Source organism: Nanorana parkeri, unplaced genomic scaffold (genome assembly GCF_000935625.1).
Source record: "Nanorana parkeri isolate BGI_ZX_2015 unplaced genomic scaffold, ASM93562v1 scaffold61, whole genome shotgun sequence".
NCBI classification, from domain to species: Eukaryota; Metazoa; Chordata; class Amphibia; order Anura; family Dicroglossidae; genus Nanorana; species Nanorana parkeri.
In genome coordinates, this window is record NW_017306329.1 from 1,152,425 (window position 1) to 1,175,484 (window position 23,060).

The window sequence follows — 23,060 nt, forward strand, 5'->3', positions numbered from 1 at the left end:
TCTCTCGACCACAGCAATTGCCGCCCTCTGGGAATCTGCCGCTCCAGGCAAACGCCTTGTTTGCCTCGCGGCAGATACGCCCCCTGTCCTAAACCCAAATGGCATTCGGGATCCGAATTTTCGAATTGCATTCGTGAGCTCTCGAATGCCGTTCGGGTCTGGGAGCCAGACACATATATTACTAAGGCTGAGGCTCCCAGACCCGAATGCAATTCGGAAATTCGGTTCCCGAATGCCATTTGGGTCTGGGAGATTCAGCTTTAGTATTAAAATCTGTATATGGTTTTCTGTGGTATTCACAACGTATATTCGTAAACTTATCCAAAACTAACGAAAATTCAGATTTCGTCCGAATCTGGAACCCAAACCGCATTGAATTTCGGATCCAAATCCCGAATTCCAAAATAACAAAATATCCAAACCGAATTTTTCTGCAGTTTTCGTGTTTATTTGGCTCCAACAAAGTTCATAAAGTTCAATAAGGCATTTGCTTACCTTGCTAGTTAAATCCTGGCCAGTTCGCTCCATAGTTCCAGGACAACCACTGACTCCACTTCAGCCTCACCTGTATAATAACTATTGAAAAGGGGATACAGAGCTCAGAATCATGTGACAAAATGCTGCAGTTTCACCAAAACCATAATTTAAAGGTTAAACTTAATAACGCTGGGTACATTGGATTAATGATAGGAAATAAATTGAATTGGGTTGCTAAATGCGCTCTATTTGCCTGTATAGCATTAGTGGTCAGCATTAAGTAAAGCAAAGGTGCAATGCACCATACAAAAGCTGCAGGTTTGTATGAAGAAGTCAAACAATAAAGATCTTTCTACAGGTATGACATTTTCTAACAGAATCATTTTAAAATGTAAACCAATATTCCCCTTATGGGCCAGAGTCATTTTTATATTTCCACTATTCAGTCAGCCACAACTTTTTGTGCCACCATTTTTTTTGCTTTCTATGGAACCTATGGACAAAAATCATAAAATGGGCTTTTTTTCTAGTTTGACCAGCGTTATTTGTAGAACAACTGGGGTTACTAAATATAAATAGTGCAGATTTCATTCTATATTTATACTCCCATTTATAATGACACTAAAGTGATGCTTCAGGTAAAAAAGGAAACAAGGTGAAGTTTTTTATTTATGAATAACTTAAAGTGATATTAAAGCCTAATTTTTTTTTATTTCTCCTTTAAAGGAGAACTATGAGGTGGGGGCTTTTCACTCACCTCATAGAATTAATTCCTCATTTTCTAGTGGGTCCCCGTCACGCTCTTCCCCCCGCCCCCTGCACGGGTGCCACCATCGTTCTAATGGAGGCACCCGTGCCCGCAGTGGCTGTGTGCATCCAAAGACACACACAGCCCTGTGGCAGGCCACGCCCCTTCGCTCTTTGATTGATGGCAGAAGGAGACTATCGGTCCTCTGCCATCAGTATCCTCCCCCCGCAACCCTGAAGTTTGGGGAACAGAGGATCGCTTGGGGCCAGCGATGGGGACGAGCGCAGCTGATAGGTAAGTGTGGGTGAGACTGGGGTAGAAAAAAGGGGCTGGGCCGTTTTTACCCTAATGCAGAGAATGCATTAAGGTAAAAAAAACGCCCAGACCTTAATACTACTTTAACATTTTATTTAAAATCTTATTTATAATTTTTTTCAATATTGCACGTTTTTTAAAATGCAAAACTGATTTAAAAACCTACAGATGGAATAAAATGAAAAAAAAAAATAATAGTAAACAAATAGAAATTAAAAAAAAATGTATGAAAACAATAGCTAAATAAAGGGGAGAAAGGGAAGCAGGTGTTAACTTAAAGTGACATTAAACCCTCAGATTTTTTAACATAAACCAATACTGTAATGTGTGCCTTACTGTAATCCATGGTAGTTTCCCTTCTCTTTGCTGCTCTTCCTTTTAAATCCTCATGTCTTCTCATGCTTGGGGAGAACTTCCCTTTTCAGCTCAGGGCCTCTTCCTGTAGTGCTGGCTCAGATTACAAGCCTATACAAACGTATACACAGACACCGTGTATCCATTCCTGAGACAAGGCAGTCTGCTGCAAAACAGAAGTTCTGCAGAGCATGAGAACAGATACAGATTTAAAAGGAAGAGCAGCAAAGAGAAGGGAAACAACCATGGATTACAGTAAGGCGCACATTACAGTATTGTTTTATGTTAAAAAAATGTGAGGGTTTAATGTCACTTTAAGGCTTTACTTGTAAGGTAGCAGGAACTGATTTCTAATGGAGAGCAAAGGTCATCCCTTCAATCTATCCATGAATAAAAATGAAAAGTAAATACAATGTAACACTAATGGAGTTGCATCACATTTCTCAATGAAGCCTCCATGCTGTACAGAATCTTAATTTACCACAGCAGCAGTTGCAGCCACTTTGATGATACAGAGCAATGACAACTGGGATTTGGCAATAATGGCATTGGCTTCTGAAGAGGCACTATAGGTTTTTAAGAGAGCATCTCCTACGCCCATGTTCTGGGAGAGGACAAATACAGTATATATATATATATTCAGGGCTCAAAATTTCAAGTCCTGAGCTACTAGCCAGGCCTTAAAAGTTACTCGCCACCAGTTGCCCCACCTAACCCCTACCCTGCCCCGGACTTAACTCCGCCAGGTCAGTGGTGTGGCATAGAGTACAGAGATCAGTAACAACGCAGAGTACAGAGGCCAGCGGTGTGATGCACAGTACTAAGGTCAGCAGTACAGAGGTCAGTAATGTAACTCGGAGTGCAGAGGTCAGCAGTGTTAAGCTGGCCATACACCTTACAACCATCGCACAACTTTCGTTGTGCGATGGTTGTAAGGTAATTAATATTTTGTACGATCTGCCCATCTTGATTTATTTATTTTTTAAGATTATTTGCAAAAATCAAATGCTTAATATCTTCTTATAGATACAAACTCTTTTTTTACTAAGCCTTTGATAAGGTTTTCTTAACCTATTTGACAAAGGATTCCTATGGCACCATGGGTTAGCTAAAGAGGCAGCACAGCAGAAGTTCCCTTTCAAACACTGCTGTCTCTCAGCTTTGGCAGACACTTTTACAGCAAAAGAGACATGCAGACATTTCTTCTGCAGTAAAAGCCTAACTGTCAGCAAAGTTTTGTTGTTTAGATTTTGGTTCCACTTTAACTAGAAAAATATAATCTTTTGTAACATATTTGGTAGTCCTTACCATAATAAATAAGGTACATATATGCATAACCACTATACAGTCCCTTTAAGATGGCAGTCTTCCTGAAAGTATTGTTTCAGTTTTGGGCAGAAGCTGGAAAGTTATATAGAACTGCTTCTTAAAGGAGAACTATGAGGTGAGTGCTTTTCACTCACCTCATAGTTCTAGCCGACCTGTGACAATGAGACTGTCACAGGTCGGCTCAGTAGATCGGGAGGTGAGCGAACACATACCGGCGTTCGCTCACCTCTCGATCCTGTCACGGCTCTCTGCCGTGACAGGGGAGGGGCTGGATTCCCCCCTCCCCTCTCCGCTCCGCCAGCGCCGACTGGCGGAACGGACGGGGGAGGGGGCGGGTACAGCTGGCTCTGCCTCTAGATAGGCAGAGCCAGCTGTCAGTCACGCAGCTGGGCGGATCCCGGCACAATTGTCGGGATCCGCTTCAGCTGCGGCGTCTCAGTATACTGCGAGCAACTGCTCGCGGTATACTGTGGCGTCTCAGTATACCGCGAGCTACAGCCTAGGGTGACGGGAAGACGCTAGTTTGTGTCCTCCCGTTACCCTAAGGAGAACTATGGGGAAAAGACTTAACCCCATAGTTCTCCTTTAATACAGCTCTGTAGTCATTAATACATCATTAAATGTATTTTTTAAATGCAAGCAGTGTAAGTACCTGAATTTGACCCGACAACAGCCTCAGCATGCTGATAGGAAAAGAAAGCAGAGTGATAGAGAGGTGAGCTCGTCACTGTGCTGCTTCTCCTTTCACTGTCCAATGATAGGCTGAGGGCGGTTCCAGGATGACCTGGACTCAGAGGAAGAGGGTTGAATGATGCTGGCCATCAAACTGGGGACACCTAACAGCAGGAAGAAAAAAAAAGTTCTTTGGGTGAAATCTTTGGATTTATGGCGAAGAATACAGCAAAAGCTTTTATTATTTTATATTTTAGTGGCCTATTCATTTTTACTTTGTTTTTTTTGGCTGACTTTCTGCTTTAACTCTCTCTGTTGACGAGATCTCTGAGGATGAGTCCCCAGGTCTTTACACCTACTGCAATCTTTGTGAGGGCATCACATTTTCCAGGTCAGAGTTGTATTTAAAGTGACATTAAAGTGACATTAAAGCCTAATGACCATGCTGGTCTAAGGACTTACCTTAAATAATGCCTCTTGATCTGATCATCTTCTTCTTTCCTGTAGTTTTCAGGAGTCCCTCCGGCGCTGGTGCTGGTCTCTGATCCAACACTGATTCCTGCCCCTTCCTGTCCCACGGAGTCTGTACGGTGCACGCTGCCTCCATTGACTTACCCTGTGTCTCTCCTCTTCTCCCGCCCGAAGATCTGCTACTGCGCATGCGCCCGCCCCATGATCCTTTGCGGCCACCCGATAATCTTCAGATCTTTGGACGGGATCGCGTGGCGGGGGCTCAGATAGGTTTAAACCCTTTTGTTAACTTTTGCTTTTTTAATGTTTTTGCATATATCTACTGCTTGCTAGCAGTAGATTTATGCAAAAAAACGTGAGGGTTTAATAATCCTTTAATTAATTTTGGAAATGTAATAGGAAAATGTGAGTGGGAAGATCCTTTAGATCTACCAACAGCTACGTACAAATTGATTAGATAGTTCAAGCAGGTCATCATATTACATAGTTTTGGTAAATCTAAAGAAGATTGTACAGTCGGATTGTAATGGGCTTGTTAAACTTTGGACAATTGTGCTCCTCCAACCTTGTGGCAACAGTTTGGTGAAGGGCCTTTTCTGTTCCAGCATGGCTGTGCTCCTGTGCATAAAGCCAGCTCCATAAAGACATGGTTTAAAGAGTTTAGAGTGAAAGACCTTAAGTGTCCTGCTTGGAGCCCTGGCCTCATCCCTACTGAACACCTTTGGGATGATTTTGAACACTAATTGCAAACCAGGTCTTCTTGTTTAGCATATGTACCTGACCTTACAAATGCTCTTTTGGCTGAATAGACACAAATTCCCCAGACAAACTCCAAAAATCTGTTGTTAAGTGGCATTGTAGGAGTTGGGCGGGGGGGCAACACCATATTAACTTCCACAATTTTGAAGTGGGATGTCCAGCAAGCTCATAAAGGTGTGATGGTCAGGTGAGTCCACTAACTTTTGCCCATATACTGTATAAAATGCAAGACAGGGAATTAGCCCTCCAGACTGCACTTAGTGCTAAAATATTGGGTATACTGACGAGTTATTTTCCTATATTGACTAGCAGCATGGAAAGTGATGAAGGTCTGTCAGTCGAAGACTCGGAAAGACCAAATGATGAGGAGCTACCATATTCTGATGATGAGACTGATGATGAGCTAGATAGTCCCCAGTCTCCAGGACCAGAAGACAATGAAGTCACAAGAGGCCCTGAACAGGAAACGCCGCCAAAAGGTAAGTGTTCCTTCTATCTGATTTCAATGTTGTCAATTTATACAAATTTAAGTAATAACCTTTACATGTTGGCATGCCTATAAAGAAAACTCAGGCTGTACAGAATATGACGGTACTATATAAAATAAAACATACTACTTTTTTTCTTGGTGGCCAATACAATGTGCAACTGTAACGGGTGGAATCCGTTACAGTCCAAAACCTTTTAATCACTCAACAAAACAACAGTAGATATCCAATGCATTTTGGGGGCTACAATTCCTTCCTTCATCAGGGCTGAATGGAAATAATAAAGTTTTGGATGGACTCAATCGATGGCTTCTATGCTGACTGCATTCAGAGGTGAAAAGACCAATTGGCCAGTAGTAGTGTCAGCAAGGACAGCCGAAATGTAAAAAAAGCCTGTTACATTTGGATTTCTCCATCTTGGTCCAGCCCCTCCCCTAGGGGCCTCCCAATTCCTGCAGAAGAGCTGCCTAACCTAAGGGGTCTACTGATTCCTGCAGAAGAGCTACCTAACCTAAGCCATTAGGCTCAAGCAGTGATTCCACCCCCCATTCTCTGAAAAGTTTAAGAAAGTTACCAGTCCATTGGCCTCGTTTGCAATTTGCCTAAAATTTTTCTGTAAAGTCATTTATTCCAGTTAGCTTTTCTGTGCTTAGCAAAGATCTCGGCTTCATAGGATTTCTTCTCTGAAGTATAAGCTGAAAAGGATTTCTCTGTGTTGAGCCACCCCACTGTTGTTACCAGCAAGTTATATCTCCTTATATTTCTTTATAGATCCTGCTGGAGATGCTCTGTCTCTCAACCTACTTTGAAATTTGGTGCCCGTAGCTTGGTTGTAAATCGCTGGCCATACTTTCGACTCCTTTGGAGCCACTGGAAATCACAAATATGAGTTTTTACCAGAAATAAATGATCTACTACACATGAGTTTGATTGACACCTGAGCTTTGGGTCACCGGAGGATGCTAGTTTATGTCCTCCCGTGACCCTTAGGAGAACTATGGGGAAAAGCACTGACCCCATAGTTCTCCTTTAATTTGGGCAATATCATTCCCTTCTCCTTGTGGTCATTCAAAACCACCATTTATTGTCTTAAATGTTGCATTTGCACATGTATGGCAATCTTTAAAATCTCATAATGTTTCCGAAAATGGTATAGCATCTCCCGTCTCAGCTTCTTGGGGGGGCACTCACTACCCAAAATAAAGCGATCATTTATTATTCTGACTCCGATTGTTGTATTAGTGATTTATCCCACGCTGAGACCTCTATGCCTGGCCGTTATAAGTAGATATAATCACTGCGGACAATCCTTATCAGATAGCTGAACTCACCAAATACCTTTTCATCCACGGAGAGCTTTATTCCATTCAGCAGGCTAAAACAGACAACCGGATACACCAGATGAATGAACAAATGGTATTTAAAGATCAAGGATGATAATGTTTTTAAGCTATCATGTACATGTGGTCCTGCTATAAGCAACCATGATACTCGACTAGTTCTTGGAGGGGGAAATACATCATAGATGGGAGGTAGGCACAGAAAAAGATTGCAGTATAATAATCAGCTATACTAATACCACAGATAATGGCTTAAGGAAAATAGCTATATAAATTCTCACTTCACATTTGTATGAATATTAACTATGGCTTTGAATTGTGTGATATCCTACAGCTGTGTAACAGCAAATTTATTCTAAATATTCTCTTCTTTCCTTTCAGCTTGCAACTGGCAGGTTAAAGCAAATGATCCTAATTTCTACAAGCAACCACAATTCATGAAGAAAAAGTATTTCTTTTTTAAGAAAAGTAAATACGCTGTATGTATTTTGGCTTACTTATTTTCCTGTAGGAAACTAACTTTTTTTCTAATTAGTTTTATTGTACATTTTCTGAGAAAAAAAAAAGGAAGACTGAAAAAAGTACAAGCGTCACGCATAATGGAATATGGAAACTGGTCTTCTTCAACTAGCAGTTTGTTGCAGAACACATTTAATGGTATTGATTAGGGATGCACCGATACCGATACTAGTCATTACACGCTGCCCGGCTTCCTGATTGGCCGGGAAGCCGGCTTCATGCTCCCTTGTCATCTCATGGAGCCGGCTTCCCGGCCAATCAGGAAGCAGGGTGCCGCGTCATTACACGGCGCCTGGCTTCCATGATTGGCCAGCAAGCCGACGCCATGCTTTCTCGTCACATAGTGACGAGAAGCATGGGACGGCTTCCTTGTTAATCGGGAAGCCAGGTGGCGAGTCTTTACACGCTGCCCGGCTTCCCGAGTACTGGAAACAAAATATTGGTACTCGTACTCGGTACCAAAATACCGGTATCGATGCATCCCTAGTATTGATTATTTTATCAAAGAAATAATTACTCTAAAAACAGTTGAAAATACAAAGACAGGGTACTGGAGAGGAGTCTAAGGTTTTACAACTATGGATGGATAGGGTCACTTCTGGACTTTTGTATAGGGTCCACAAGAGAACTGTAGCAGAGGGGTGTTGTATCTCCAGCTTTAATGGAAGCAATAATAGTGACAATATATTTTTGTGAGTTTATGTCATATACTAATTGACATGAACCACCAATGATAATGTGTGCACACATCCTCCTCTACATCTGATACTACAGGTGATGTCAACGACAGCAAAAGTTATATTCTAAATTACAGGGAGAGGTCACAGTATAAGCAACACATATATTGGTTCTGTGTGATGACAAAATCAGTCATGCATGCTGCAACATTCATGTGCAATTGGGAACAAATTACATTTTCTAATCCCACAGGTTGACTTTTCTGACAACAATGAATTCTGGGTATCACGTGGTATATTCATCCTTGTGTGGTCAAAGGTTTTCATCTAACATATTAGAATAATTTATTTTCTTTGATATTTTTCTTACATGAATGTGTGCTTTTAAAGTGCATACTATGAGAACACTGACCCTGAAAGCAGATGATACTGTATATGGCCAAAGGTTTTTTGACAGCCTACTATTACTCCTTATATGGTCAGATGTATGTGAACATTCCTCAAAGTTATTGAGTTCAGGTGTCTTTATTGAAGGGAACTGTTAATGCTGAAACATGCAAAGTCATTTTACACCATTATGTGCTTTCCAATCTTTCTTGGAAATTGCAAATGTTTTGGGTCAGACCCTTTGCTGTTCCTGTCCACAAAACCAGGTCCATAAAGACATGAATCCTCGAAAGTTGGCAATGGCCTCCAAAGTTGGTAACGTCTGATAGGAGTAATTATGTATACTTGACATGCTGCTGATATAAGAAATATTATTCGGAAGAATAAAGGGGGAAATACAGCCATGAGCGAACAGAATGTTTGTTATTTCCATAAAGACATGGAGGGGAATTTATCAATACTGGAGCAGACATAGTCTGGAGCAGTTGTACATGGCAACCAATCAGCGTCTCTGTTTCATTTAAAATCTTAACTGAACAAACTGAAGGGAGAAGCTGATTGGTTGTCATGCACAACTGCTCCAGATTTTGTCTGCTCCAGTTTTAATAAATTCCGCCCATGGTATGTTGAGTTTGGTGTGAAGAAACTTGAGTGGCCTGCACAGGACCCTAACCTAAACCCTACTGGACATCTTTGGGCTGAATTGGAACTCCAACTGAAAGCCAGGTCTTCTTGTTTAACATCTGTACCTGCCCTCACAAATGCTCTTTTGGCTAAACAGGTGCAAATTCCCATAAAACAATCCAAAGGTTTGTTGAAAACCTTCACTGAACAATAAAGGCTGTTATAGCTGCATATCAAATATTCCATTGTAATGCCCATGGCTTTGGCATGGATATTCAAATAGCTCATATAGGTGCTATGGTCAGATGTTACCAAATTTTGGCCATACAGTGTGAGTATACTTTTAATAATGCCCAAATGCATGAACATTTATAAAATATGTTAGTGACCATCCTTAATCATAAAACATTATTCATCTCATCTTCTTTTTTGTAACTAAATGTTCCTCCTCTTTGCACAGAACAATGAAATCAAGACATCCAAATACAATATAATCACCTTTCTTCCGCGAAACCTTTTTGAGCAGTTCAAGAGGATTGCCAATGTCTATTTCCTGTTCCTGCTTGTCTTACAGGTAATGGAAGAATTTTTTATACCGTAAATGTCAAATTACACCCATTTAAGAAACAGACTAAGACTTTTCAGGTTTGCTTTAAGTCAGGGATTCTTAATATTTCAACAATTACAAATCCTCCCAATGAACTGCCCAATATGTCCCCATACCAACTTTTGCAGACTGTTGAAATCATCATCATCACTACTCCTATTAACTACTTCAAAAGCTTTCAATAGCTTGGTTCTATTTTACATATGGATATAGGTAAAGAACAGCTAAACAGCTGACACATGTTATTTGCATGTTATCTGACACTATGGGGTTGATTTACTAAAGGCAAACATCATTTTTTATTATTATTACCATTATACAGGATGTATATAGCGCCAACAGTTTGTGCAACGCTTTACAATATAAGGAAGACATTACAATTACAATACAATTCAAGACAAAATGGTAAGGAGGGCCCTGCCCCTGAGGGCTTACAATCTAAAAGGGAGGGAGAAGTCATACATGAGGATGTAGCTGTGTGGGGATGAATTGTTTGAGAACCTGATGGTTCAGTGGTTAGGTTGAGGTGGGATAGGCTTAGAATTTGCACTTTTTCAGTAGAATTTCCCCTTAGCTTAGTGAATGTGGTGAAAATTAATTTTGTAAAATTCCCTTGCAAAGTTCAAATTCCCATGCAAAGTGAACATCAAATTTGTCTTAAAGGAGAACTATGAGGTGAGTGATTTTCACTCAACCTCATAGTTCGAGCCGCCGTGTGACAATGAAACTGTCACACGTCGGCTTTATAGTTCGGGAAGTGAGTGAACACATACTGTTGCTTGCTCACTTCTCGATCATGTCCCTGCAGAGAGCCGTGACTGTCACTCACCACTCGATGCAGGAATTCCCCCCTCCCCGCTCCGATCCTCCAGGGCTGAACGCGGAACGGATGGGGGAGGGGGGTCCAGCTGGCTCCGCCTCTAGGCGCAGTAATGTCGGGATCCGTCCTGGCTGCGGTGGTCTCAGTATACCGCGAGCTGTAGCTTGCGATATACTGAGCTTTGGGTCACGGGAGGACGCTAGTTTACGTCCTCCTGTGACCCTTAGGAGAACTATGGGGGAAAAACACTGACCCCATAGTTCTCCTTTAAGTAAATGAATACCTATAAGTCCATTTCCCCACTTTGATTTCAGATTAAAAAATGAAGAGAATTGTTTAATTTTTTTAATGTATTTGGCAATCTAGGGCCATACCTCAGCATTTGGTTCCTATACTCCAAAGGGGTAAGGATAGCGCCAGATAACAACCCCTGCCTTAGTATTATCAAGATGTACCACTAGGTTCTTCTCAGAAGGTCACTTCCAGGCTATCAACACTATGTCCAGTCCAGAGGACTGCGAATGCAGTTCTCCAAAAGCCAGGCTAAGGACAACCAAGCCAGATACCTGCACTCAGAGAGACAAAGCTCGAGCAGTGATTTAGAGAAAAGTCTTGACTGAAGAAACAATGGAAGACAAAGAAAAGTGCTAGCAAAAATAGGTTGGTTTTTAACACTCAAGAGCTGAAGAAAAGATGTCCGCCTAGGACACTATCAAAAAACTTGTGGTAGGAAAGGTTTTTTTGGGCAGGTCCTATAGTTTTTTGTAGGTTAAAGACTTCCTGTGTCCCTCCATGGACTTTAAGAAAATAATTCACAGTGAGAACAAGAATCCTATTTTATTTCCCAAGCTAATAAATATATTGGTACCCTCAGAGTCCAGCCTACTACTGCGCAAATGTTGGCTTTTTGAGAACAGTGAGCAGTTAAGCCCTCATCCAGGGCAGAATTTACCATCAGGCAAAGCAGGCACGTGCCTACAGGCGCCCTCCATAGAGGGGCACCGTGCAAGAACCTATTCTTCCTCATTCCCAGTGCTGTGTCAAGATACAACACCAGCAATAGCAAGGAGGGTATATTCTGCACAAAATGCACCCTCCTGCTCCAAGACCAGCAGCACCTACAGGAACCCCTGGCTTCCACAAATGCAGGGGAAGGTCTGTGTAAGACTGCCTTGTACAATGCCTGTCTCTGCATATGTGAAAGCCAGCGGGACCCGCAGCAGGTAAGGGCGCCAGCTCAGGCTAAACAGATTTCCATTCTTGACTACAGGCACCCAAAATGGAAATTCAGCCCTGCCCTCTCCCTTTCTCCTGCGTTTATTATCACTATAGTTAATGGTATTCTCATCTTCTGATTAAAGCAGAATTACAGGTTCTGGGACCACCCAGCTATGCAGCCTTATGCATTACAAAAAATGTCCCGCCTTCTCTGGTGGCACTGGTTGGTCTTTTCTGATGCACAGAAGAGCGCTTTTATATTGGCGTGTGGCTAACATTCTATAAATCACTATTGTCAAATATAGTTCGCTGCTTCTCGTTTGTGCGGACCGGGGTGTCTGTTGTTTGTCAAAGAAAAACAAAAAGTAGGGAAGGAAGCGAATGAATGGTGCGGTATTTGGGATACCATTCATAATCCATCCATCAGGCCCCCACTCCACATGGACCCCCATCTCCAGACAGGTTTCCACTTAGTTGTGGCGCTGCCTTCCCTACTTTTTGTTTTTCTTTGACAAACGAGGGACACCCTGGTGCGCACAAACGAGAAGCAGCACACTGAGAATCAACTTACCTGCCCACACTTCCCCCCTGAAGAGTGCTTTACCACGGGACAATTCTCCTAACTTTTCATATGAATCACTATTGTGAGCCCAGGCCATTGTGATGCACCCCAGGGTCTTTTTGTGGGCAACAGAGCCATAGTTGAGGTAAGTATTGTAGGTACCTACTCTGTCTAATTCCTGGTTCTGTGTCAAGATACAACACTGGCAATAGCAAGGAGGGCGCATTCTGCATAAAATGCACCCTCCTACTCAAAGACCAGCGGCACCTACAGGAATTAAGCGCTGCACAAACTGTTGGTGCTATATAAATCCTATATAATAATAATATTAATATTGTAGTGAAAGCTGTTTTTTTACTTTCACAGGCAATGGCCTAAACATTTTTAAAGAAAAGTTGGAGTTGGGCATTTAAAAGTCTGCAAAATGCAGAACTTAGAAAATAAAGCTCATCCAACTTAATCCTTGTCTACAGTGGTGTATTAGAGGAAGGTTGCCACAAATATGTTACAAGAGGTTGCAGTCTCTAGGCAAAGGTAGTAAGAGAGGTCTGCTGAATATTGCTCTAAGAGATTATATAATATTTAGATTAAAGAAGGTGAATTGAGCAGGCTTAAGGCCTGATTATAGTTTTTATAGTTTTTATAGTTGATTTAACTGAATTAAAGCAAAGATTTCCTACTGTGCTCCCTTAGTTGATTCCAGAGGTAGGCACAGTGTCATGGTACACCACCCTTATCCCGCTGGTGATTGTCCTAGGAATCACTGCAATCAAAGACCTGGCAGATGATATTGTAAGTTAAAAAATAACAAATAAAACCTGTATCACATTTCTTTTAAATTTACCAAATACAAATGACCATACCCATTTAATTTTTCTAGGCTCGTCACAAATTGGACAACACGATAAACAACCGATCCTGTGAAGTTCTAACAGATGGAAGGTGATTATATAAATTCATACAGGTGTCTATTCTGTTAATGCCAAATAAACAGTTTGTTTGAGGTACCCTTAGACTCTGGGTGACAGTCTCCTGATTCAGCTGAAATAATCTAATGACCATGGAGCACCACACACAGTGTTTTTTTTCCTTTGTCAAAGGATCATTACATGATTGGACAGAGTAGCAAAACCTTGTCTGTTTTTCTTGCAATAGGCCACCTGTACTCTTAAAGGTTCTAAAGAGGTGCAGTGCTGGTGAGATAGGTGTGATTGTCCACTGTACTTTGCACATGCACAGCAGGTACACTTTCCACTCTTCCCTGACCTCCCCATAAAATACCTGGACACAGTAAATTATAGATCACTACCTCTAGTCCTTACCTAATCAGAGGAAAGGACTTATCACACAATAGAGTACTTCTTCCTTGATTGATTTATACATGATCACCCTGGAGAATGGATCTTCAATTATCCATTTACAGAAATATCCCAGTTTTCCTCTTTTATTACATTTTATAAAGATTCTAAATCTTTTTCTCTGGCGGTCCATGAATCCTCAATATGCTCTTTTCAAGAGCTATGGCCACCAGAAGAATCTTCAGCACTCAACATTTCCGAGTGTGTCAGATGCCTTGGTACCTTACTGTTTACTGTGGTTCCTTCTGTTGGCCCCTTCCTCATTGATGTGTCATTTTGTGGCAAGGGCTGGCAGATAGAATCATAGTGTGCAACCCGGGAAGCAGTGTTGAATGCTAAAGATTCTGCTGAAAACCATAGCATTTGAAAAGAGAAAGTGAAGACCTACTTCCAGGGCCAGATTTACTCTCTCTGCTGCCCCAAGGCCAGGTTCCTCAATGCGTCCCCCTACCCGCTAAACCTCTCCTCATGGAGAAGGGCAGACCTGCAGGCTACATACAAGTGATATCTGCGACATCGCCAAGATCACTTGTACAAAACAAGTGGCGGCTTCCCCGCTGTACATTTAGCTCTGCTTGCCCAAAGCAGGGCTAAATGTAGGAAACCACCACATGCCCGGCGCCCGGAACTGCATGTCCCGGGCATCGGGAGATAGGAATTCTACTCCCCTGCTGCCCATCTACTCCCTGCTGCCCCAAGGCCGGGCCTTGGTTGGCCCTTTGGGAAATCCGGTCTTGCCTACCTCCTACCAGAGAGGTAAGTATTAAGATTCTTCTTTTGGAAGCTTCTTTTTTAGAATTTTTTTTTTCAAACAACAGAGTCACTTTATTAGGGTCCCCAACTTAAATACACCATTATGTGCTACCCGGGAGAAGCTGAATAAACACTTCTTTTTAGTTCCACACATTTTTTAAATGTAGAAAGGCAGGACCACTAGTTTTAATATCCCACCAGGTTAATTCATGTTCAGTGAAGACCACATGTTGAAATGAGAAGTAGAGCCCGAAATGTGGCAGCTTTAATTACTTTAATTATCCTAGTAAAAGTCAAGTTTCACCCCAACTCTTGATCTTCCCTAATATTCATTGTAGCTGTCTATTACATTAAAGAACCATTGGGATGCTGAAAAGATGGCAAGGGTGGCACCAAACCGAACTTAGCAATGTCCCAGTCTAAAGTGATGCTTCAACCAACAACAGGCATACTTTTTATTCAGACTTCACAGGTCATTCTACACAACAAATTGTTTTCTTCAAAATGGCTTATACAACAAAACAGAATTACTGGACACTTAAAGCCACCCCGGGTCTCTTTTAGGCCTTCAAAGTCAGTTCTGTTCTGCTCTGTTCAACTCTTCTGTCAGTGCCTCTTCTGATTGACTTTAACCTTCTGGTTATAGGTATCTATTTATCTGATTGGGGAAAAAACAACCTCCAATCGGGGGAAAGAACTTCTGTTACAATTATAATACTACATGATAGCAGAAGCATAAAATTCTGTAAGGACCGCAAGCAAAAAGTCACAATTTGCATATAATCTCAGTTGACTATATTTCTGGAGCTACTGGACATTTTGCCGTATTTCAATCAAGGAAACATCCTTCTGTGTTTTTATTATATGTTTTGTTTAAATTGTGACAAATTTAGTTTAAAGAGTCTTTACTTTTCAAGACTCCAACTGTAACCCTGACTCTAAATAATGTTTTTTACATAAAGGTTTCAAAAGAGCAAATGGAAAGACATTTGTGTCGGAGATATCATACAAATTAACAAGGATGAATTTGTTCCGGTGAGTACCATTGTCCAGTGTGTATGTGTATTTACTGTAGCTATCTAGTACAAGCCGTTGTCTAAGGAGAGTGTCATCACTGATCTGTTTGACTATAAAACTAGTAAAGTTACGATATAGGGTCTCTTGCCTATATAACAGATAGTGGGCAGCACAGTGGCGTAGTGGTTGGCGCTTCTGCCTTGCAGTACTGGGGGTCCCTAGTTTGAACTCATGCCAGGCCACTATCTGCAAGGATTTTGGATGTTCTTCCTGGGCTTGTGTGGGTTTCCTCCCACACTCCAAAGACTTGCTGGTAGGTTGATTGGCTCCGGTCTAAATTGGTCGTCGCTATATAAAATGAATAATGAAATAAATAATAACATACAAAAATAAATATAAATGAAAATATATCAAATAAATCAAATGAAATAAATGAAATAAATAATAAAATATCCAGCTCCCGAGTTAGCAGTAGTACAAGTCAGGGTCCGGTCTATTCAACCGTAAAGCCAGTAGTGATACAATACATGAGATTGCTTGGGCACTACAATGGGATCCAGTTGCTAAATTTAGAGGTCAGCTAAAAATGTTTTAATTTTTATGTTTATTTTTCTCTTAGTTTTACCGGGGAAAATAGTGCTAATAAGCAGATGATTAATTAATTTTCTCCTTCATTTTACAGGCGGATGTTCTGCTTCTCTCCAGCTCTGAACTAAACAGCCTGTGCTACGTGGAAACGACTGAACTTGATGGGTACTGAACCTTCATTTTCTTTATTCACAAAAATAAATGTCAAGCCCTACCAGAGGATTTACACAAGAAATGAGAAAAACATTTTTTTTTACATAAATATAACATTTATTTCATAAGAATAATTTGGATTTTCATATCTACCCGGCAGGTGGAACTCTAGGCTGCTTTTTATTTGCCAGACCAGTCTTAGTTGCTTTGCTGAAAGAAAGCCGATTGTTTACAGGGCTCAGTAGCACAAGCTTAAAAGAGAACTATGGGTTAAGTGTTTTCCCCATAGTTCTCTTTAAGGTCATGGGAGGATATATACTAACCTCCTCCCGTGACCCAAAGCTCAGTATATAGTGAGCTATATACTGAGAGCTCTGCAGCGGGGACGGATCCCAACAATACTGTTGAGATCCACTCAGCTGCATGAGTGACAACTGGGTCTGCCTATCTAGAAGCAGAGCCAGCTGTGTCCGCCCCCTCCCCCGTTCGTTCCTTCACTCAGCGCTGGAGGATCGGAGAGGGGAGGGGTGAATCTCTGCGGGAAGCCGTGACCGACAGTCAGGGAGATGATCGAGAAGTGAGTGGATCGGTGGCATATTTCTGCTCACTTCCCGATCAATAGAGCTGACCTGTGAGAGCTTCTTTGTCACAGGTCAGCTCTAACTACGAGGATGAGCGGAAATCACTAACCTCATAGTTCTCCTTTAAATTTAACAGCAGCAACTGACCAAGACAGAACAGTGACTCCTGTCCCTTCCTGTTTATATAGAGATTATAAAGTGGTCAGGGCACATTCGAAACAAAGTTTTAACTTTTTTGTGTCACAAGTTCCCTGTAGAAGAAATAACTACACTATTGCACTCTCTAACTGAAACCTCAGACACATTTAAAGATACAAAATCTTATTCAAAATAAATGTGAAATGTTTCCAAAATGAATGTTGTTGCTTCTAATAAATGTTTTAATATTTATAGAGAAACAAACCTGAAGTTTAAAATGGGCCTAGAAATAACAGACAAGTTACTACAAGATGAAAAAGCCCTGGCCGAATTTGATGGTGAGTTTGTCATGTGTCACATTTTCTGTGAACAATCGTATTATTGTTGTATTGTCTCCATACATTCCGAGGTTTGACATCCTTTAAACATGCAAAATAATTAAAGTGTATCTCCTTGCGTTCTCCAGTTTTCCAGTCCAACAATTTTGGTAATATAAGATAAAATGATGACATTTCTTTCCTAACATTATGGGGTCTATTCACAAAGCTACCAAAGGATCTAGCCGTAGCTTCGGCTCATCCTTCGGGTAGCTTCGGCCCCAGGACCCCTCCGGTTCAGGGCTGCTATTCACTATAGCCTGTACAGCCCCCGAAGTTGGCCGAGGGGCTCAGTCGAGCCGAAGGCATATGCTTCGGCTCGACTGAGCCCAGGGAAAATTCGAAGCTGGCCGAACGGCCATCTTCTGACAGCTGGGCGGAGTCAGCCATCATCTCACCGCTGGCTCCGGCCACTTGCAGAGAGATCAGCTTCCCTGGTTACTAGGTAACCAGAGACGCCATTCTATCATTACACTGAGAACCCGTCGGAGCTGCTGTATAATCACAGCAGCTCAGCCGGGTTATGTGTGTAATGACAGAAGGCGTCCCTGGTTACCTGGTACTAGGTAATCAGCAGACGCTGTTCTGTCATTAGGATGAGAGCTTAGCAGAGTCGTCTTTCATATCCCGTCCGGCTCCGACAAGCTCTAATTCTAATGACAGCTGGTCCTGACCAATATAAAACAGTTGGGCGGAGCTAGCTGTCACTGCTAGCTCCGCCCAATCGTTTTCAAATACCGGAACAGTGTTCGGCTCACTTGACTTGGGGTCGGTTGTTTACTCGGCTGCCTACGGCAGCTTTATGAATAGACCCCTATGAGTGATGATGGAATCAGAGGAATCAGCAATTGACAGATGTGCTATTCTCCCAAATATGAACCTATCAGATCTATAGAGAATAGTTTAGTGCAGGAAAATTAAGATTTCTGAATTGTATGATTCTGCAAACACTTATTGAACTGAATCAAGCAAGTCACCAAATCGATTCACCTGTTTTATTCTATTATGCCTGTGCAGGCTTCCTCATCCTCTTGGAAATGTTCATATTTCATGAATGGAATATTTGCTCAGATGAAACTATATCTACATTTTGCCAACCTAATATATTTGCCCCCCTCCAACTGGACACAGAGGGGTCACTCTACACCAAGCCTTTGTTTTCAGCTATGGGTGAATAAGCCATTGGCTCAAGATATGCATCAGAGACTAAAGTGGAGCTTCTGGTGCATCCCTTGATAGAGTAGTGTCTATTTATTAAAAAAAAAAAAAATCTCATAGCTTTTCATCCAACGAAACTGCTGTTACATTTGTGCTGTGCGAAATTAACCAGCTGTGGTAAGAATGTGGCAAAATCAAATGTTTTTAGGGCTATTTTCAAATATTATGCATAGTAATGAATTGAGAAAATATCTCATTATGGCCTCTAGGTGGAGCTGGAGATCGCAGGAAACAAATACATGTTAGTAACAGGATACAATGTAACAGTGCTAGAAAACTCTGAAGGGAATTAGCAGATAAATGTAACTATTGCTACTGTGGGGATCCCAGTAGTAGCAACGGTTACACATCTACTAATTCCCTCCAACAATCTCTAAAATTGTATCTATTGTTACTAAGATTTTGCGCTATTATCACAACAGATGTTTTTTTTTGAACAGAGTGAATGTATATGAAGTGTCACAGGACAAATCACTATGAAAATTCTTTTTTAATAAAAACCCATGTGTTCATATTAAAGAGGAGAAGGGGTGGAGTTAATTCTATTACTCTTGTAATGTTCATGGCAGGTGCAATAATATAGGGGATCGTTTACAAATGTTTACAATTCTAAGTACATTCCTGTAGATTCATTTCATGTGACTAATCTTTCAACAATTGCCTTAAAGTGTATTTCCACTTTAGCAGTCAAACTGGAGAAATCCCCTCTATATGTTTGTTATGTGCTCCCATTCACACCGCATAATTAAAACATTATTTCTTAACTTTTAGATGTTTAGTCACATCAGGTAACGTGGCTGGTTCCAGGTTTTTCTCAGCACCTTCACCGTGATCTGTCCTTATAAAATAACTGAGGACTGAAATTTGAGAATTGTGTTTCATTAACTTCATTAACATACAATACCTAAGCCAAGATTGTAATCTTTCAACCTTTTTTTTCTTTTAAAAATCGGTTCTGGTTTTTTGTTATTTCAGGATTCGGGTCCGAAATTCATTTCGGTTCGGAGTTTTGGATTCGGACGAAATCTGAATTTTCATTAGTTTCAGATGAGTTTACGAATATTCGTTACGACTACCACAGAAAACCATATACAGATAATAATACTAAAGTTGAAGCTCCTAGACCCGAATGGCATTCAGGAGTCCGAATTTCTGAATTTCCGAATAGAATTCGGGAGCTCCAGAAAGCAATACGGGTCAGGGAGCCATATACAGGTGAAACTCGAATAATTAGAATATCGTGCAAAAGTAATTGCAGTAAGTGCTGCAAAAGGGGCCCAAACCAAGTACTGAGTACATATGCATGCTTGTACTTTTCAGAGGTCCGATATTGTTCTATGTACAATCCTTGTTTTATTGATTGCATGTAATAATCTACTTTTTTGAGGTTGTGGATTTGGGGTTCTTGGGGTTTTCATGAGCTGTAAGCCATAATCATCACAATTATGACAAATCACGGCTTGAATTATCTTGCTTTGCATGTAATGAGTCTATCTCATATATTAGTTTCACCTTTTAAGTTGCATTAGTGAAATAAATGAACTTTGCACGATATTCTAATTATTCGAGTTTCACCTGTGCATACATACATAATATTAAAACTTCCAGACCCGAATGGCATTCTGGAGCTCGCGAATGCTATTCGGAAATTCGGACACCATTCGGGTCTTGAAGCCTCAGCTTTAGTATTATGTATATACAGTATAATTAGTATTCAGTAGTATGAACTAATATTCGTTGCTGCATCATTGGGAGCCATATATATATAAAAAAATATAGCGAAGGCACGTCTGATTGGCCAGAAAAGTCACATGTCCGATTCAATTTAGTTTTTAAACAAAATTTGGACAGGATCTGAAATTTCGTAAACGGAAATTCGGATTCGGACACATTCGGATGCATTGGGATTCAGAAATTCGAATGTGTCCGGATATCCGAATTTCGGAAAATTTTGATTCGGAACGAATCTCACATGTCTAATAAGGAACAAACCCCTAGCATTACAAAGAAGGAGGAGCCAAGTAAACAATTCAACTCTTAAGGAGCCAAGAAACCCTGACCCAAGTAAAAGCAATTTAAACTGCAAGAAGCATTTTTGATTTTTTGTTTAGCTTATTCTATGTAAATGGGAACATGTAACAAATATAAAATAGGGGTTAAACCAATTTTGATTGCATAAGTAGAAATTTTAGTATTTTTTATGCAAAAACTAATAAAAATAATAATTAAAAAAATTGTAATCCTGCATACACTATCCCTAATCTTACTCTGCGTTCTCTTTTTCTTGTTCCTCAGGCATAGTGAAATCTGAGGAGCCCAACAACCGTTTGGATAAGTATGTGGGCACTCTGTTCTGGAGAGGATCGAGTTCCAGCCTTGATAACGATAAAATATTACTTCGTGGCTGTACAGTACGCAATACTCTCCACTGCCATTGTCTGGTAATATTTGCTGGTAAATGTCACATTTATATCGAATTTGATCAATTCAGCCATAAGACTATATTAGCCATTTGCTCAATGACTATGCACATTTCAGCTGTCTGTCTCATGAAAGATAATGTTTGATTGGCTGTCCCATTGCTCTTCACCTTATTAAAGACGGCATTGTTATCAAATAGAGAACACATACAAAAATACTGTTTTGACTTGATGGAGGTTTCTTTAAGCTGTGCCCAAATGAAATGAAAAGCTGTAATTGTTTTATTGTTAGACATATTGTTATATCCTGGGCAGCAGGGGATGAGTTGCCAGATTTGGGTGTTGTTAGGGCTCCTGGAGCAGAGAATGATAATGGCAGGAGCACATTTGATATTGAAATCAGACTTGCATTGGGTGTGCTTGCTTTGTAAACTTGGAGAGGTGAAGTGCACTAGGTGGGGTAGCACCTACCTGTTGCATTTTTTTGTGCCCCAGATGTGCATGGTCTGATTGCACAAAGCTGTGGCACTTCTTCCCACTCCCCATACATTCCTGCTGGCCTGTCACTGTAATGGGCTTCCTCATTAGTCAATAGGAATGTGTAGGGGTTGGGAGGGAGCCGTCAAGCTTTCACAGTATCAAGGAGAGCCTAAGCTTTGCCCAAAACATTGCTGTATACCTGTCAGCAGGTATTGTTAAAGTGACAGAGAGGGAAAGAACTGGATGAACAACACCAGTGACGGGATGTTCACTCCTACAACCAAGAGCAGATTGGGGGTGAAACAGTGGCACAGAGCCTGCAGAATATCAGTATCCTAAAGTGACAGTAATCTTAGGAGTTAAATATAAAAAAATAAAATGTTTAATAAAAAATACATTCACATACCATAACTATAAACATAAATGTATCTTATTTGTGTATCACTCGGCTGTAGATCCTCAAATCATCTCTGAATTGGTGCTGACACTGTCCTTCCTTCTGGAGGGGGGCTACTTTTGGAAATACAACAGCTTATGCTTATGCTACTTTTATGTCTTTTGAGCACTAGATGGCGCTGTAGTGCAATTTCAGTCTCTATGCTTAAACATGTTTATGATCTTTATGTTTCCTGTTTGATGATGCTGTCTTCCTGTATATACAGTACATGTATGCAACGTTCTTGTAAGCAAGTACAAATTAATTCAGCATTCCTCAAAAGATCTCAGTGCTTCATCTTAGCACATAACCAGCAGCCACTTTGTTTCCCCATGGTCCCTGTGTGTGTTGTAAAGTAGCCCCCCTCCAGAAGGAAGGACAGTGTCAGCACCACTTCAGAGATGATTGGAGGATCTACAGCCGAGTGATACACAAATAAGATACATTTTTATTAATAGTAATGTACTTGAATGCATGTTTTAAGATTTAACTCCTGAGTTTTCTGTCTCTTTAAAAGTGTTGTCAACCTACTTATGCTATACAGCCCTGTAGAACAGCGCATATGGGAAGATCAAAAGAGTATTAATATTATTTAAAGATCCAGTATAACTGTCATGATTCGGAATCAGGCTCAGAGTCCAGTAGCTGAAACAGCAGGCAAATTCGTGGTATAAAAGGCCGAGTTTGGTACACAAGCAGTCGGTAGTAGTATAGGAGCAGGCAGAAGCGTAGTCAGAGAACAAGCCGAGGTCAGTAGCCAAAGATATCAGGTATAAAGCAGAAAATTATGAGGGTAGTCGGTTTATCACCAGCCAAAGGTCGGTACACGGGTAGCAGTATAAGAGGATTGTAACACAGAAGGAGCAGGAGCACAATAATCTGGCAAACAGGAAGTGCAGAGGCATGGCTTAATTAGGAAGTTCAAGGAAGGAGCAAGGAGTTCAGAGTTCAGCAGAAACTAGGATTAGCTGAGGATTACACATGAGAGCAGGCAATGAGCTATCCAAGGTTTCAGAGTGGCTCAGCAGGTAGAGTGTAACGGGAACCGCCGACTCCGCTCACCTGGGGCCCGGGGGGGGGGCACGGTTCCACCGCTTCTCGCCGCCGGCCACCTGCGTCCCACGGGGGAGCGCACACATCCACTCCCGGGTTCGGAGGCCGGATGCGTTCCACC

The 23,060-nt window shown here is 41.2% G+C and overlaps 1 protein-coding gene across 1 annotated transcript in view; it reads left to right on the forward strand.

The window, feature by feature from the left end:
- Positions 1 to 5,438: 5,438 nt before the first annotated feature.
- Positions 5,439 to 23,060, forward strand: part of LOC108804471 (phospholipid-transporting ATPase IC-like) — a 51,908-nt gene continuing 34,286 nt past the window's right edge. Inside the window, exons 1-9 of the mRNA XM_018576228.1 lie at positions 5,439 to 5,610; positions 7,335 to 7,432; positions 9,621 to 9,734; positions 13,061 to 13,159; positions 13,248 to 13,309; positions 15,441 to 15,513; positions 16,178 to 16,248; positions 17,211 to 17,293; positions 20,846 to 21,004. Of these exons, the coding sequence (XP_018431730.1) occupies positions 5,439 to 5,610; positions 7,335 to 7,432; positions 9,621 to 9,734; positions 13,061 to 13,159; positions 13,248 to 13,309; positions 15,441 to 15,513; positions 16,178 to 16,248; positions 17,211 to 17,293; positions 20,846 to 21,004 (931 nt within the window). The remainder of the gene's footprint in view (positions 5,611 to 7,334; positions 7,433 to 9,620; positions 9,735 to 13,060; positions 13,160 to 13,247; positions 13,310 to 15,440; positions 15,514 to 16,177; positions 16,249 to 17,210; positions 17,294 to 20,845; positions 21,005 to 23,060) is intronic.